Source organism: Bombus impatiens, unplaced genomic scaffold, assembly GCF_000188095.3.
Source record: "Bombus impatiens unplaced genomic scaffold, BIMP_2.2 scf_0452, whole genome shotgun sequence".
Classification (NCBI taxonomy): domain Eukaryota; kingdom Metazoa; phylum Arthropoda; class Insecta; order Hymenoptera; family Apidae; genus Bombus; species Bombus impatiens.
In genome coordinates, this window is record NT_176871.1 from 1,261,104 (window position 1) to 1,275,535 (window position 14,432).

General features: G+C 32.5%; 2 protein-coding genes across 12 annotated transcripts in view; both read left to right on the forward strand.

Moving 5' to 3' along the window:
• Positions 1–5,484, forward strand: part of LOC100746935 (protein phosphatase PP2A 55 kDa regulatory subunit) — a 43,853-nt gene extending 38,369 nt beyond the window's left edge. For 9 of the 10 annotated variants that reach the window (XM_033321453.1, XM_012387097.3, XM_033321451.1 and 6 more), the window contains 8 exons: positions 690–755; positions 982–1,079; positions 1,463–1,741; positions 1,983–2,160; positions 2,289–2,623; positions 2,692–2,907; positions 3,014–3,181; positions 3,276–5,484. In XM_033321453.1, the coding sequence (XP_033177344.1) occupies positions 690–755; positions 982–1,079; positions 1,463–1,741; positions 1,983–2,160; positions 2,289–2,623; positions 2,692–2,907; positions 3,014–3,166 (1,325 nt within the window). In that variant the 3' untranslated portion in view covers positions 3,167–3,181; positions 3,276–5,484. Of the gene's footprint in view, positions 1–17; positions 74–689; positions 756–981; positions 1,080–1,462; positions 1,742–1,982; positions 2,161–2,288; positions 2,624–2,691; positions 2,908–3,013; positions 3,182–3,275 lie in introns of all 10 variants that reach the window. The other variant, XM_024368466.2, reaches the window with a different exon arrangement.
• Positions 5,485–7,427: 1,943 nt separating this feature from the next.
• Positions 7,428–13,975, forward strand: LOC100747132 (protein TRC8 homolog). Of its 2 annotated transcripts, none has more exons than XM_003490491.4 (5): positions 7,428–9,367; positions 9,490–9,716; positions 9,807–10,200; positions 10,717–11,084; positions 11,361–13,975. In XM_003490491.4, exons 3-5 carry the CDS (start codon positions 9,921–9,923, stop codon positions 12,693–12,695), a joined length of 1,983 nt encoding a protein of 660 aa, XP_003490539.1. In that variant the 5' UTR covers positions 7,428–9,367; positions 9,490–9,716; positions 9,807–9,920; the 3' UTR covers positions 12,696–13,975. The 2 variants fall into 2 exon arrangements, with proteins under 2 accessions (XP_003490539.1, XP_012242537.1); XM_012387114.3 differs by having other exon boundaries at positions 9,656–9,716.
• The last annotated feature ends 457 nt before the right edge of the window (positions 13,976–14,432 follow it).

A 14,432-nucleotide genomic window follows, 5' to 3' on the forward strand; every position in this document is an offset into this window, starting at 1 on the left:
GGTCGGCGGCGGCGGCGGCGGCGGCGGCGGTGGCGACTGCCTAGAAGCACGATGGATTGCGCCGAAACTTCAAGTAGGATTACTTTTACCTTTTTCCCCTCGACTTTTCTTTCATTTTTTTCTTGCTTCTCCTTTATTCACTTTACTTGCGCATATTTTCTCGTTTGTCGTCTCTTTTCATTATGACTTATCTTTTTCACCTTACCTACACACGCTATCGCTTCAGTCATGTCCCTCCACGTTTATTTTATCACGTTTCACAGTCACAACCTTCTCGGTGTTATTTTTTCTTAGATTCCTTTCTCTTTCCTTATCCCCGATATCCTTATCGATTTGCTCCACTTTTCTTGCTTTTACCTGATAATTCGATCAAATCTCGTGCGTATCGTAAGTGAAAGAAAAAGCCGCGGACGTTTGTAGAATATATATCTCTACGCGTCTTTTTACCACTGTGCATCTACCTGTTCTACGCTCGAAACGCATGATGTAATTCAAACGATAAGCATTATGGGATTTTTATCTATTTTGTAATACATTTTTTTATATATGTATTACGTGTTCAACAATGAATACATTATGGTGTATTGAAAATCGGAATTTTGCATTGTATACTTGATAATTTTATTGTTACACTTCTGTTTTCAAGTAAATTTTTGTGTAACGACTTAACTTCTTTAATGTTGTTTTAGGTAATGGTGACATACAGTGGTGTTTTTCACAGGTGAAAGGAACATTAGAAGACGATGTTACTGAAGGTAAGTTCTAAATAGAAGTTGCACATATATTATGTGTGTATATTATCTCATCAATTTTCATTCAGTGATTGCACAAGTATGTTAATTTAGTAATAAAGTATTGTGATGTATTCTTTTTCTTCTTTCATCCATCTCTTCTTTTCTTTTTAAAATTACTTCTAAATAAATATTTTCTCAATATTCCAGAACACTTTATTGTAGTTATTTGTATTGCGTTCTGTTCTAGCTGATATAATCTCATGTGTTGAATTTAACCATGATGGCGATCTTCTTGCAACAGGAGATAAAGGTGGTCGGGTGGTTATTTTTCAGAGGGATCCTGTCGTAAGTTGAAGTATATTTGTAATAATATGAATTTTTTATATTTATAGAATTCTTATGTGCTATAAAATTTTTAACATTTCAATAAAGAGAGATTTGTCCTTTAAATAAAAATTATATTTATGTGTTAGTATTGGATTATTGCCAGATTGTTCTGTACAATATGTTACATTTTTCTATCTTTAGAAAATTTCTAAAGATAATCATTGAACATACTGAGAGGAATAAATATCTCGAATACTTTATTTATGTTTTATGAAATTTTTTAAATAGTTTCATTGTCTGTAGAAAGAAGAACGATTTAGAAAATTGATAGAAAAAAATAAAAGATATTTAGGATATTTTTTAAGGCCATAAGATAATTAGAACATTGTATCTTTATTTAGAGTAAAAACAGTATACCCCGAAGAGGTGAATACAATGTATACAGCACCTTTCAAAGTCATGAACCTGAATTCGATTACCTGAAATCATTAGAGATAGAGGAAAAAATTAACAAAATTAGGTGGTTAAAAAGAAAAAATCCAGCACATTTTCTACTTTCCACAAATGATAAAACAATTAAATTGTGGAAAGTCAGTGAACGAGATAAAAGAGTAGAAGGGTATAATACAAAAGAAGAAAATGGTACAATTCGTGACCCCGCTTGTATCACTTCCTTGAGGGTGAGTATTGATGAGTTTTATTGAGATTATTGTGATATTATACATATAATGTGGTAAATTCTAAAACTCTACAGTTTTTCTTTCTAACTTCTAACTATATAAATATAATTTTCCCTATACTATTGTGTTTCTAACAAAAATATTTTCAAGTGAAGGTCAAGGAGTTCAAATATGCACATAACATTATGAGGCTTGTGCATTTTGATTATCATATATTGAATACTTATGTATTTTGACCTAGGTACCGACTATAAAACCAATGGAGTTGATGGTAGAAGCATCCCCAAGGAGAATATTTGCCAATGCGCACACCTATCATATAAACAGTATAAGTGTTAACAGTGATCAGGAAACATACCTCAGTGCTGATGATCTTAGAATTAACCTTTGGCACCTTGAAATCACAGACCAGAGTTTTAGTATCCTTTTTTCTATGTCACTTAATATTTATTTTATTTTTGGTTTACAAATTCTGAATTATATTTATACATCTTGGATATAAATTTATTATAATGAAGTATATCGTTTTCTTAACAATGATACACAGATATAGTAGACATTAAGCCAACTAATATGGAGGAACTAACAGAAGTAATAACTGCCGCGGAATTTCACCCGGCAGAATGTAACGTCTTGGTTTATAGTAGTAGCAAAGGAACAATTAGACTCTGTGACATGAGATCTGCTGCGCTTTGTGACCAACATAGTAAGCTCTTTGAAGAACCAGAAGATCCAACAAACAGAAGTTTCTTCTCCGAAATAATTTCGAGTATAAGTGATGTGAAACTTAGTAATTCAGGAAGATATATGATCAGTAGAGACTACCTCAGTGTGAAAGTGTGGGATTTGCAAATGGAAACGAAACCCATTGAATGTTACCCTGTATGTAACAAAAGTCATAATACAATTTTCATACATCTACAAAATATTAATTGATTATATTATTATAGGTACATGAATACCTAAGATCAAAGTTATGTTCATTATATGAGAATGATTGTATCTTTGACAAATTCGAGTGTTGTTGGAGTGGTAATGATTCTGCTATTATGACGGGTTCATACAATAATTTCTTCAGAGTATTCGATCGTACAACTAAACGTGATCTCACATTGGAAGCAGCACGTGACATTGCCAAACCAAAAACACTTCTAAAACCACGTAAAGTAAGTATAAATTTTCAAAAACTATATAAAATATTTAATAAACTACTACTATTGTATTGCATTGTATACTATTGTATTGTCCATAATATATATTATTTGCTTAAAGGTTTGTACTGGTGGCAAACGTAAAAAGGATGAAATTAGCGTGGACTGCCTTGATTTCAATAAAAAGATACTACATACTGCTTGGCATCCATCTGAAAATGTAGTAGCTGTTGCTGCTACGAATAATCTCTTCCTATTTCAAGACAAACTCTAGCACATCTGTATGCAGGTATGTCTATTCAACGTTGTATCAAATTATAAATACAAACAGGAATATAAATTTTATTCACAATAATAAGAAAAATTGCTTTCCATTTTCTCAGATCATTCAGCGGTACATATTGACGTGAGCAAGGCACGTTCAACTGAAAAATCCCAATGGAACAAGGGATGCCTGAATTATACTGACGAAAGTCAACTATTAATATGTCAATGGTTGACTGACCGAAAAGTGGTGTACGTAGCGCCGTCCACACAGCTCACATATTCATACACACTATGTATACACACAAAGACATACAGAATTGCACGTAACACCTTGTCGCGCGTATATATGTATATAAATGCATGCAAGCAAAGACATATGCATAGCTCTCCAATTTATTGAATTCCGCTAGTTCAAATAAAATGCACGTGGAATCATTGCCCATTGACAAAGAAAAATGTACAGTTCAATCAATCAAGAGACTCGTGTTGGCGGTTATTATTTAAATATTTTAATAGAAGATTAATATATTCAGTTCGCTTGTATAATAGAAATTTTGATACCGTACAATTTAAAGTGCTTTTTAATATAGGTGATTTTTCTACGTATGGAATGGTATCTGTAAAAGAAACTGCATTAGTAGGATCAACTGCATAGAATTAAAAGTCGCTAGATGCGATAATTGTGTTCTCGGTACATGTGTGTAGCATATAATACCTTTGCTTAATAAATTATTTGCCAACCAAAATGCCTAGACATGCAAAATTAAAAGTAGAGATGATTATATGTGCCAAGAGATGTGAGATTAATGTGTAGCTCGTTACTATTTTATTCTCAATCCAGTATTGTTTTTCATAACTTCTCGCGTAGTACAATTTTGTGTTTTCGGTAGGTAGCTCATTTTCAAAATTAAATTTTTCTGTGTCGAAAACTATATCCTTTATATATCAAATTCGTTGCTGATTTTAGAGTAAAAATATTTTGATAACTATTAACAATTGCATTTAAAATATACCAGCAGTTACCATTAAGAAGAAAGCCGAGCTTTCAATTATTTCAATTAGTCGTTTGTTGTCATACATAACTTAGTAAAAGATAATATTAAATAATAGGCCTATATCCTCGTGTCTTTATTTCCTAAATAAAATATATTATCAAATACCCTTATCATGGCATGTTAAAAAACAAATATTCGCCGATACGAGTCAAAATATGAGAAGACAAGACAAATTCACCTTTCAGTGAAACTTTGAAGAAAAATGAACATCGATGCATTGCATACTTTAAACAGTAAAGAGTATGAGTGTAAAGCACCATTCGTCAGTTGCCGCTTTCTAATAATAAGAAAAAGAAAGGACTCAGTCAAGAAGTATAAGGAACTTACGATAACTGTAAGTGGAATACAGGTTTTCTAATATTTCTTATTGACAACTTATTAACACTTATACTCTTACACATATAAGCAGCGATTTCCTACACGAATTAAAATAAAACTAAAAAGTGCATTTGACGATGGTAAGCTGCGCTTGCAGAGTTTATATGTATAAATTAAATATGTGCTGAGTAAAATATATTAGCGGAATATAACGTCGACATTGTGGAATTTATAGAGACGAAATTTGAACGAAACCACGCGTGATTGAAACATACGCGCGGATTATCGATTGCGATCAAGGTGAATAAAATTGAAACTTTTTTATCAATGGAAAAAATTCGATAGCGAAAATTGTCTTTAACGAGACATACCTTATATTGGTGACTTAAATTGTACATGATTGAGAATTAGAACTAGTAATTTTCACGTGTATAAATAACAATTCTTGAGTCATAGGCAAATAAACGACTTTCGAGGTTTCCTAACCATATAAGCAATCATATAGTTTTATAAAAAAAAAAAAAACAAATATATGATCGCTGTGCGGAAATGATTACAGGAGATTCGCTTTAACACGTGAATCGTCCTTAATTTTTATTTAATTCTCCGAAAGATCTGCTATATGGCCAAAAATAGACACGCGTGATATAAAAAAAACTATTTTAAATTAAGCGCTTTGAATGGTTTAAACTAATCACATTCTTATTCAAATGATGTAATATTTAAGCATTAAGTTTTAGGTACTGGAAATTCTTGATTAGCTATTTTCTGAGTTAGACTTGAAAGTTCAACTTAATTAAAAAAAGAAATATTGCATATTATTACGTTTCTTGCAACATAACTTTCATACAACTTATCTTATTAAAAAAAAGATGGTAAAAAATGCATTTGATATGGTATAGCTTAAGAAATTTAGTTGTGTTACTCCCACGTTAACGAGAGAGAAAAAAAAGAAAAACCATCTTCAAATAATCACGTGCAGACACAATGCATGAAACGTAATAACTGTGTACCAATCCAGGATTATTACTCAGTATCTTTGTAACGCGATATTTAGGCAATTGTGTACTCACAGAGATAGGAGGTGAAAAGACGCACGAATAAAAAAATACAAAATTATAATCGATAAGTTGTAATCATAATTTGTTTTCAAAAGTAATACGCGATGGAACCGTGAAATTCGTTCTATACTCGAACAAAACGTAGACGTATTTTTACAATTAAGTAATATTAATATTATTACTGCTATTATTATTATAATTATAGTTATTATTATTATTATTATTATTATTATTACTATTATTATTATTATTATTATTATTATTGATATTATTATAGGGACTCTGCGTAACTTGTTTGATTTGTTAACTGTTATGCAGGTTTAGTCACGGTGATGACGACTTGATCTGTTCGGTTAGCTAGATAGCATGATGATGTAAAATTGATTGCGAATTAAACGATCGTATTGAGATACCGGAATAGAACCATACTTGTTCGCGCAGTAAACAATTTTACGGAAAAACCGTTATATTCCGAAACACTGGAAGTATGCAACGAAGAGCCCGGGGCTCCCGTTAGATCTTTTAATCTTCGTAAAATCCAATTGCTAACGGGATCAATGAATATGAGACTAATGAAATACAATAAACTATGAAAAAACAACAATGGATCCCATTGATTGAAACTAACTTAGGTATAAAATTAATTTAAAAGGAAATGCAATTTGTATCCGCTTGCTTGATGCGAGGAGATGAGATTTAGGTCTCGTATGTATGGATCCCTTCGAGAAAGACATTTTAAATATTTAAAAACATGCCTTACAACTGGTCGTATCATCGCTGCATCCGTGCATCGGACAATCTGAATTGACGTAAAGGAAGTTAAAAAGAAGTACACTGAGCAGAGTAGAATTTTGGCACGCAGGACCTGTCTCGTTGTGATATAATAAACGTCATTGTATTACTAGCCGAATGTTGAAGCTCTATTTTTATTAAAGTACCATGTATTATTAGTCCATACTTAGCGTTTTTATAGCGAATACGTAAAAGTCTTTTTACCTGTCTTGCGTGAGGTACGATGAAGCGAAACTACAATAGCGGGACTCGCAATGTTTCAATGTTGGTTTCTATAAAGTTTTTCGTAACGTCGATCAACTATATGTAACTTGTCGCGTGAAATATACTTTCTCCGGTTATTAATTCCATAATTTATTTCTTCTCGCTAATGCACGCAATTAGGTAAAAAGAACGATTATGGTATCCATTGTCGAGTTAAGAAGAATCGTGCCATAGAATGTTATGCGTAAAGAATACTGTCATTTTTACTGTTTATCTTACATTGTACACTTCATCATCCTTTCAGCGGGCGAAATTGCGGATAATACGGTCGAATTCTTTTCGGGATTCAAAATTACTTAACGTCTGTTTGCACGGTACAGATTTTTACGAGAAATTTACGCTATGAAAAAAATGTAAAAGATCATGGAATGAAGATGTAATTGAAAGAAAGCGTAAGGCATATATATTAGGTAGTCTTGAGAAGAATGATGTAAAGCATAAATGAGAATAATGAGCAAAACTACGTCGAAATCGAGTAACAATAATTTTCACTCCTGATTTTGACTCTATACCATTCAACCTGATCGTAATTGCTTCTGAAAAAAATGCTCGGACGGATCTCAAAAATGTTCGATTACCCATCACCAATATTCAAATATCTTTGAGATCGTCGAGTTTATTTTGTACTGTATAATGTGCCTCAAAAAATGCCCAGCGTTATTAAAAGCGAGTGGCAGTTCAAATTCGAGATAGTGATTGATTTGTTTGCAGAAAAAAAAGAGAAAGGAACAATAAAAGGAAGTAGAATTGAATTAAATGCTGCGAGCGCAAACATTGTCAATGAGATTTATCGTAAGTGATTAGAACGGTGTCGTAGTAAAGAAGAGACGAAGAAGACGCGGATTTATAAGAAGAGATCACAAATGAAAAAAGACATTTTGTTTTAGAATGTAGCATTACGGTAGTATATGCAAGCGCATTAAGATTCGACTAATTCAAAGAAATGAATGAACATTGCGCCGAGATATAGATAAGTTACATGGTAGCTAGTTTTGAACGGATGACAGTATGAATATTCTGTACTCTGCACGTATGTGTCGTTGCATGCCTGTATAGAGACAGAGGGAGATCAAAGATATAATCATTTATTTATCTTATTTCGGGAAGAAATGATATATGCATTTAAACATCGAATATATCAGGTGTGTACATGAGAAAATACAAAACTAAAAATTTTATTCTTAGTGTTATGGTATAAATTTTTAAAATTTCTTTTAAGTCTAGTATTTTCTCGCGATGTTCTTATTGTATTCTTTTTTCTTTTTTCTTTTTCAGGAAGGATGAGTTTTACATGGTGAGACAGTATATAATGCCTGAGAGAAATATATTCGATGTTGCTAGAAATGTATTCCCATTATTTTCATCCGAGATCAGTATGCTTCCAGAATCAATTGAAATTTGATTTTAATCTCTTCATTCCTGCTCCTCCCCTTCTTTCATTATCATTGAAGCATCATTAAAGTTAGTATCTTCTATTCTTGCGAGCGAATGATAAAGAGTACATGATACTATTAACAATAAAATTATGAATTTGCATAATAAAATTATCAATATTGAATCTACAATTATAAAAATATATATATATATATACTTTTTTTTCTAATGCATGTAACTTGTATATTAAGTCGCTGTCGTTTCCATCAAGTTTCCTAAATCATATCGTTTTTTATTGAACTTTATAACGTCCGTATCTTGTTTCTATTTTTGAAGAAGTCAAAGATAATGAATGTTAATAAAATTTATTTTTGCATTGCATGCTGTATGAATTTAAAAAAAGTAATACAGTTAAAGATGCCGTTAGCGATATTTTTGTCGTATATGGAGAACATGTTTTAATCTAGGTTTCCAAACTTCAAAATGAAGTTTTTGATCTTTCCGATAAATCAAGATTCGATTGAGTACTAACGTTTGATATCGAAGGATTAAAAGTTCTACTTGGAACAAAATTTTGTTTAACAGTTGAAGAAATAGCAGAAAGACTAAGCAGTAGCAATAACATAGCGCTGTGCATAGACATTTAAGTGCCAAAGAGCGACGCAATTTATGGGATATATAGCACGTGATTTGGTAGATTAACTTTTGAATGAACGCTATAGTCTTGCACGTATCGTTTACTTTACTTCGTAGCTTATCTTGGGAATAATATAATATTACGCGTAATAATGAATTTGAAATGATTATAATCTTCTAAGAAATGTTATGACTTCATTTTATAAATCTTTCAATGATTATACTTTTTATTATTTTAAGGTGTTGACAGTATAACATATATCTGTATGATGATGTGTCTTTAATTACTGAAGCCAAACATTCGCGATACGTATATTTAATGACACACGATAATAATAAATTTATAACGTATTTTCAGACCACGTTAAAGGTAAACATACATACAGTATATACATACGTATATAGAAAAAGCAATATAGCGCCATCTGATCAAATCGTTCAAATTCTTTGTGCATGTTTCTCTGTAACCTTTAAAGTATATGCGACAGCGTTTTATGTTGAGGAAAATTACGCGTATTTTAAAAACGTAGTTTAGCTTAAATCCCGTCGCTGTCGGATTTACGTATTTTGGTTGTTGTCGACGCGGGTGAGCAGCAAAAATTAAGGATTACGGGTAGAAGTGAGTAGGAAGAAAAACATCTTTGACAGAAATTCGAAAACCGAAAATTTGCGTATGTTTGCCTGCTGTTACGATATTCTCGCACGATGGTAAAATCCTATTTGTAATATCTGCAAAACGATTTAGTTTCATTTTATAACCAACAATTTTGGAAAAAGAATAGCCGACAAATTTTTTATTATTTAACCTCCGTTATATGATATTAAAACAGGATCGAGTTCGATACATTGATTCTATAAAAGTTTGAATTTCTGCTACATCTTCGGTATCTAAATCATTCCTTCGTTATTTTCCTTCGTTGATTACTGGCAAATTATAATTCACAATACTTGAACTATCTCGGCTTCGTCGATTTTTGATGACAAAAATTATTCCAGTTATTCGCTAAGACAAGTGTGTTTCGAGAATATGATAACCACAAACTTTACAATTCTGGAGGTAAGCTTACGTGTAATTTAGTGTTAATTGCTTATTGAACACACCAAAACATATTAATTTATTTTTAACATTTTGACATTTTGAATTTAGGTATTGAGCCAACTAAATTAAATAGAATTGCATTGGGAAAATTGGTTTTGCACATCCTAAGAACAAAATATCATCTTTGAAATCTGTATTACAAAAGCAAAAACTTGAGAAACAATGGATACATCTATACGAGAGAAGTTGCACACCTTTGTGGATGCTATAATTAGAGTTCCACCTTTATTTATCATAGATGAACTACTTAGAATTGGACTTGGATTATCTAGCAACAATGTTGTGCTACATAGTAGTGAAAATGGTTTTAAAATATCAAAAGTATCAGACAGCATTGTGGATTCGATAATACCTATTTCGTTTATAGATTCATTTGGTTTTGAATACTTTGCTTACAAAATGCACTTAATAATTGCACTAAAATTTCTATGCTGCTGTTTAGGTAAGATATTTACACTACATATGATTTCTATATTTAATTATTAGTAATTTTAATATATTTTTCTGTATGTGTATTTGTTAAAACAAAGTAAAGTATTTAAGATGAAAGCAAAGTATTTGTAAAATTAGTTAAACTAGACTTACTATGTTATATAGATTATAGACTCTCTTCGATGTTATGCATTTCATTTGTGTAACATTTCCTGATTTTATAGTTGTTTATTAGTCAGAAATTGATTGCAGTTTCCTATTAGTCGGAATATAGTTGAAAAGTAGTGTTTTTGGTAGATAAACTTAAAGCAATGTAGATTATTAGGAGTGTTAAAATGACATATCGATATTCAAAGTAGCAAGGTTAATTCTTGTGGGTCATTGCATTTGTAAAAAGGAGCAAACATTATACAATTGATAAAGTATTCATAAATCAATACAAACAGAACTAATGATTATTTACATTTTTACTAGAATCAAAATAAAATAAAAATCAATGGTTGACTGTCAAATATTTACTTTTCAGGATATATTACTGCAATATGTATATTTATGTTATGGACAAAACATCTTATCATTGTATACTTATATTTAATATCAGTAGGAGCAATATTTATATCCTATTGGTCAAATATTAGTACAATGAAAGCTATCATTACATATGTGAGCACACATGAATCAACAACTAGCATACTTGATGATATTTTGTATCTTAACTTGAAATACGTTTTAAATGAAGGACCAGGCTTCCTGATAATCCAGAATTATGTATTACAATGCTTATTAGCTAGTATTTTTTGTTATATTCATCTTGCACCAAAACACCCAGCTCTGCAAAAATTTCTTGTACTGAGTTTTATGGCACCGTCGATTTTGGGCATTTGTCCGCTCCCGGTAAGTTGAATCTAATGTATTTCGATTTAATTTAAATCGTTAATGTATTTTGACGTACTTGGATTTAAAACAATCGCATGTTTTAACATTTTGAAAATAGATTTTTTGCATATGCGTATGTACAGAGTACTTTGATTAACAATAAATTTCTTACAATTTATGTAATAATATGTTACATTATATTTCTCATAGTTTATATTCAGATATCATAAAACATAAATATTCCATTTTTACATTTATACGCACGTTATCGAATATACGTACATATTCTTTCAGACGCAAGTGCTCCATCATCTACCAGTGTTCGCAACACTTCTTCCGTTAGCTGTATGTAAATTTGTCATTTGGTTTAACGGCGTCACCATGATGAACACAATTTATATGGGTTATCAATATGCGCGTAATTTCATAAGCAACTATGGACTGTCCGCGCTCGTCGAAACCGAATGGATTCGATTGAACATTCCGTGTGTGCTACGCATGTTTTGGATGTTACGCGTTGGAGGACAAATGTTTCAAATCCTTGGAAATCATTATGGCGAAGAGACGTTCACCTACTACATAATGCTTAGAAGTTTATTAGTCAATGGCTGCGAGACTTTGACGGCAGTCTTAGGAATGACTAGCATAATTTCGTTTATTTGTGATTACATCGGTTGTTTCTTTCAATGGGTGCTACTTACGGAAGACGAAGAGGAGAAGAGTATCGGTACCGTATCCGCGATTTTATTTTACGTGCTGGCCCTGCAAACTGGACTGACGAGTTTGGACAGAGAGAAACGTTTGGTCAGACTGTGCCGTAATTTTTGTTTATTGTTTACGGCGGTTCTACATTTCGTGCACAACATCGTCAATCCGTTGTTGATGTCGCTCAGCGCCTCGCATAATCCAGCGCTTCATCGACACATCCGCGCTCTGGCAGTTTGTGTATTTTTAATACTGTTTCCAGTATCATTGCTGGTATTCCTTTGGTCGCACTATACCGTAAGCACTTGGTTACTGGCAGTATCGGTGTTTAGTATCGAAGTAATAGTAAAAGTGTTGGTTTCACTTGCGATCTATTCCCTCTTCCTGATCGATGCTTACCGTAGCGTGTTCTGGGAGCAACTCGACGACTGCGTATATATAATACGATCTTTCGGTAACACCATCGAATTCGCATTCGGTATTGTCCTATTCTTCAACGGCTTTTGGATTTTGGTGTTTGAATCTGGTGGAGCAATTCGTGCCGTCATGATATGCATTCACGCCTACTTTAATATATGGTGTGAGGCAAAAGCCGGATGGAGTGTGTTCATGAAGCGTCGATCAGCTGTTAATAAGATTAATTCCCTTCCGGAAGCAAAGGCGGAACAACTTCGAGTGTTAGATGATGTGTGTGCTATTTGCTATCAGGAAATGCAAAGTGCCAAGATCACGCGCTGCAATCACTACTTCCACAGTGTCTGTTTACGAAAGTGGCTGTACGTCCAGGACCGCTGTCCACTTTGCCACGATGTATTGTACAAAATCGAGAACTCGCAGAACGATAAAGATAACGAGGTAATCGCTGGTGATGAAGAGGCGGAAGCGAACGCTGAAGACGTCTTCGAAGTAAATGAAGACAGGTGAAAAGACGCATAGCTCTAACGTATGCTGATAAACTGTTATGAATCTCAAATTTAAAATCGTAAGATATCGATCTCTGAAAAATCTTGCCTAAAAAAATTTCGTTTCTTGAAAGTCGCTCAAATTGCAAAACTCTCGTACGAGGTACTTTAAACGTTTCTCGACAAAGATACAATTTGTCGGAGATAATAAAAAATTTTACCGCGAAAAGAGCTCTAAACTATATTATTTTGCGAGCTCTGATTCGTTATCATTTACGTTTAGCTTATAAAGATATTTCTTACGGTCCCAAACCCTGCTAATTTAGAATGACGAATATTCGCGCGTAGGCAACTTGCTTTTATACTTTTTTTAGCATAAGCTATGTTCAAGCTTCCGTACACTTGTTCTGCTTACTCTTCCATTTTATAAGATTCTACTACTTTACGACGACCATCGACAGATTCCGTTGATTCAAATTAAAAAGCTCGTATCGCTTGTCCATTAGAATAAACGTTCCTAGGTACGATCCAACCGAATTACCATGTATTTTATTCAGTATGCAAAATACTTTACTTCACGGCTCTGTTGTCGAATGAGAGATGATAACACGATCGTCGAAAAATCCTTGTAGATATACATATATATATATATATATATATATACACATATGTATATTTACACGTATGTATACATGTATTGATATATATTGACAAATACGTAGATATATACATATGTGTATAGAATAAATATATATGTATTTATATCTACAGTGAAATATATATATATATACATATATATATAAGTACGCGAGATTCCAGATATAAGTTAAACGTACAAGAATCGCTACTCAACCCATTTCTTATGGTTTCAAGATGATGGGATTACGAGATTAACGATTCTTAACATTTTTCGAAGTCGATAGAGGAAAACAATACAACTCTATTCTTTGTAGAACCGTATTAATCGGAGAAATTAGTTTCGGTATGAAATTTACATGTAACAGTTATATATAATATGTGATTTTCTATTTTAAACGCGCGCATTTTACTTCTTCCGAAAAAGAATAATCACTTTGGTGAAGGAAGCAGGGAGTCTTTTTTTCTTTCCATTTTAATTATTTTCTCTGTCGTTTCGATTGAAATTCACAAGCCTCTGTGATAGTAAGATAACGGCGAAAGAAATTATAAGTTTTTTAATTTATTGCAACAAAGCATTATTTACTTCCTATACGATTTAATAATGAACATATGAAGTTTTGTTTGTAAGATCAGAATATGTCTAATAAATGTTATATTTTTAAAGCGTCATCGTCCCTTCAATGCCCCGTTGATGTGTATATCGTTTATATCGTCGCTTTGCGACGGTTCACCTTGTAAAGTATTCTTCGTGCGTTCGTAAAATTAGAGCGATTCTAATGCGAATGATGTAACTAGGCGAAGGTCGCGTTATCATATGTAGCTACCGATCCTGCCAATTTCAGATTTCCTATGATTGTGCTGGATCTCCTAGCTTAATCGCAGATGAAACAGGCATCAAAACACTTCGTATACAGAATATCTAACTTTTGTAATTTATGGCGATGATACCGATGACATCGACGATCAGATGTAAGAACATTTTGAAGAAACGAACGATAAAAATGAAACAAGTAAGATAAAGGCAGGAGAGGAAAGCAAGATGTTAAATCGAAGAGAATTTTCCTTACTTCCTGTTTTCGATTACGACTGGAGTTAGTGGCAAGTATTTACTTACTTTCCC

Bases quoted from the DNA above. Each gene is read 5' to 3' on its own strand.
- LOC100747132 (XM_003490491.4), top strand. From the start codon at position 9,921: ATGGATACATCTATACGAGAGAAGTTGCACACCTTTGTGGATGCTATA. The intron at 10,201-10,716 runs GTAAGATATTTA...TTTACTTTTCAG, and splicing joins ATTTCTATGCTGCTGTTTAG to GATATATTACTGCAATATGT. The intron at 11,085-11,360 runs GTAAGTTGAATC...ATATTCTTTCAG, and splicing joins TGGGCATTTGTCCGCTCCCG to ACGCAAGTGCTCCATCATCT.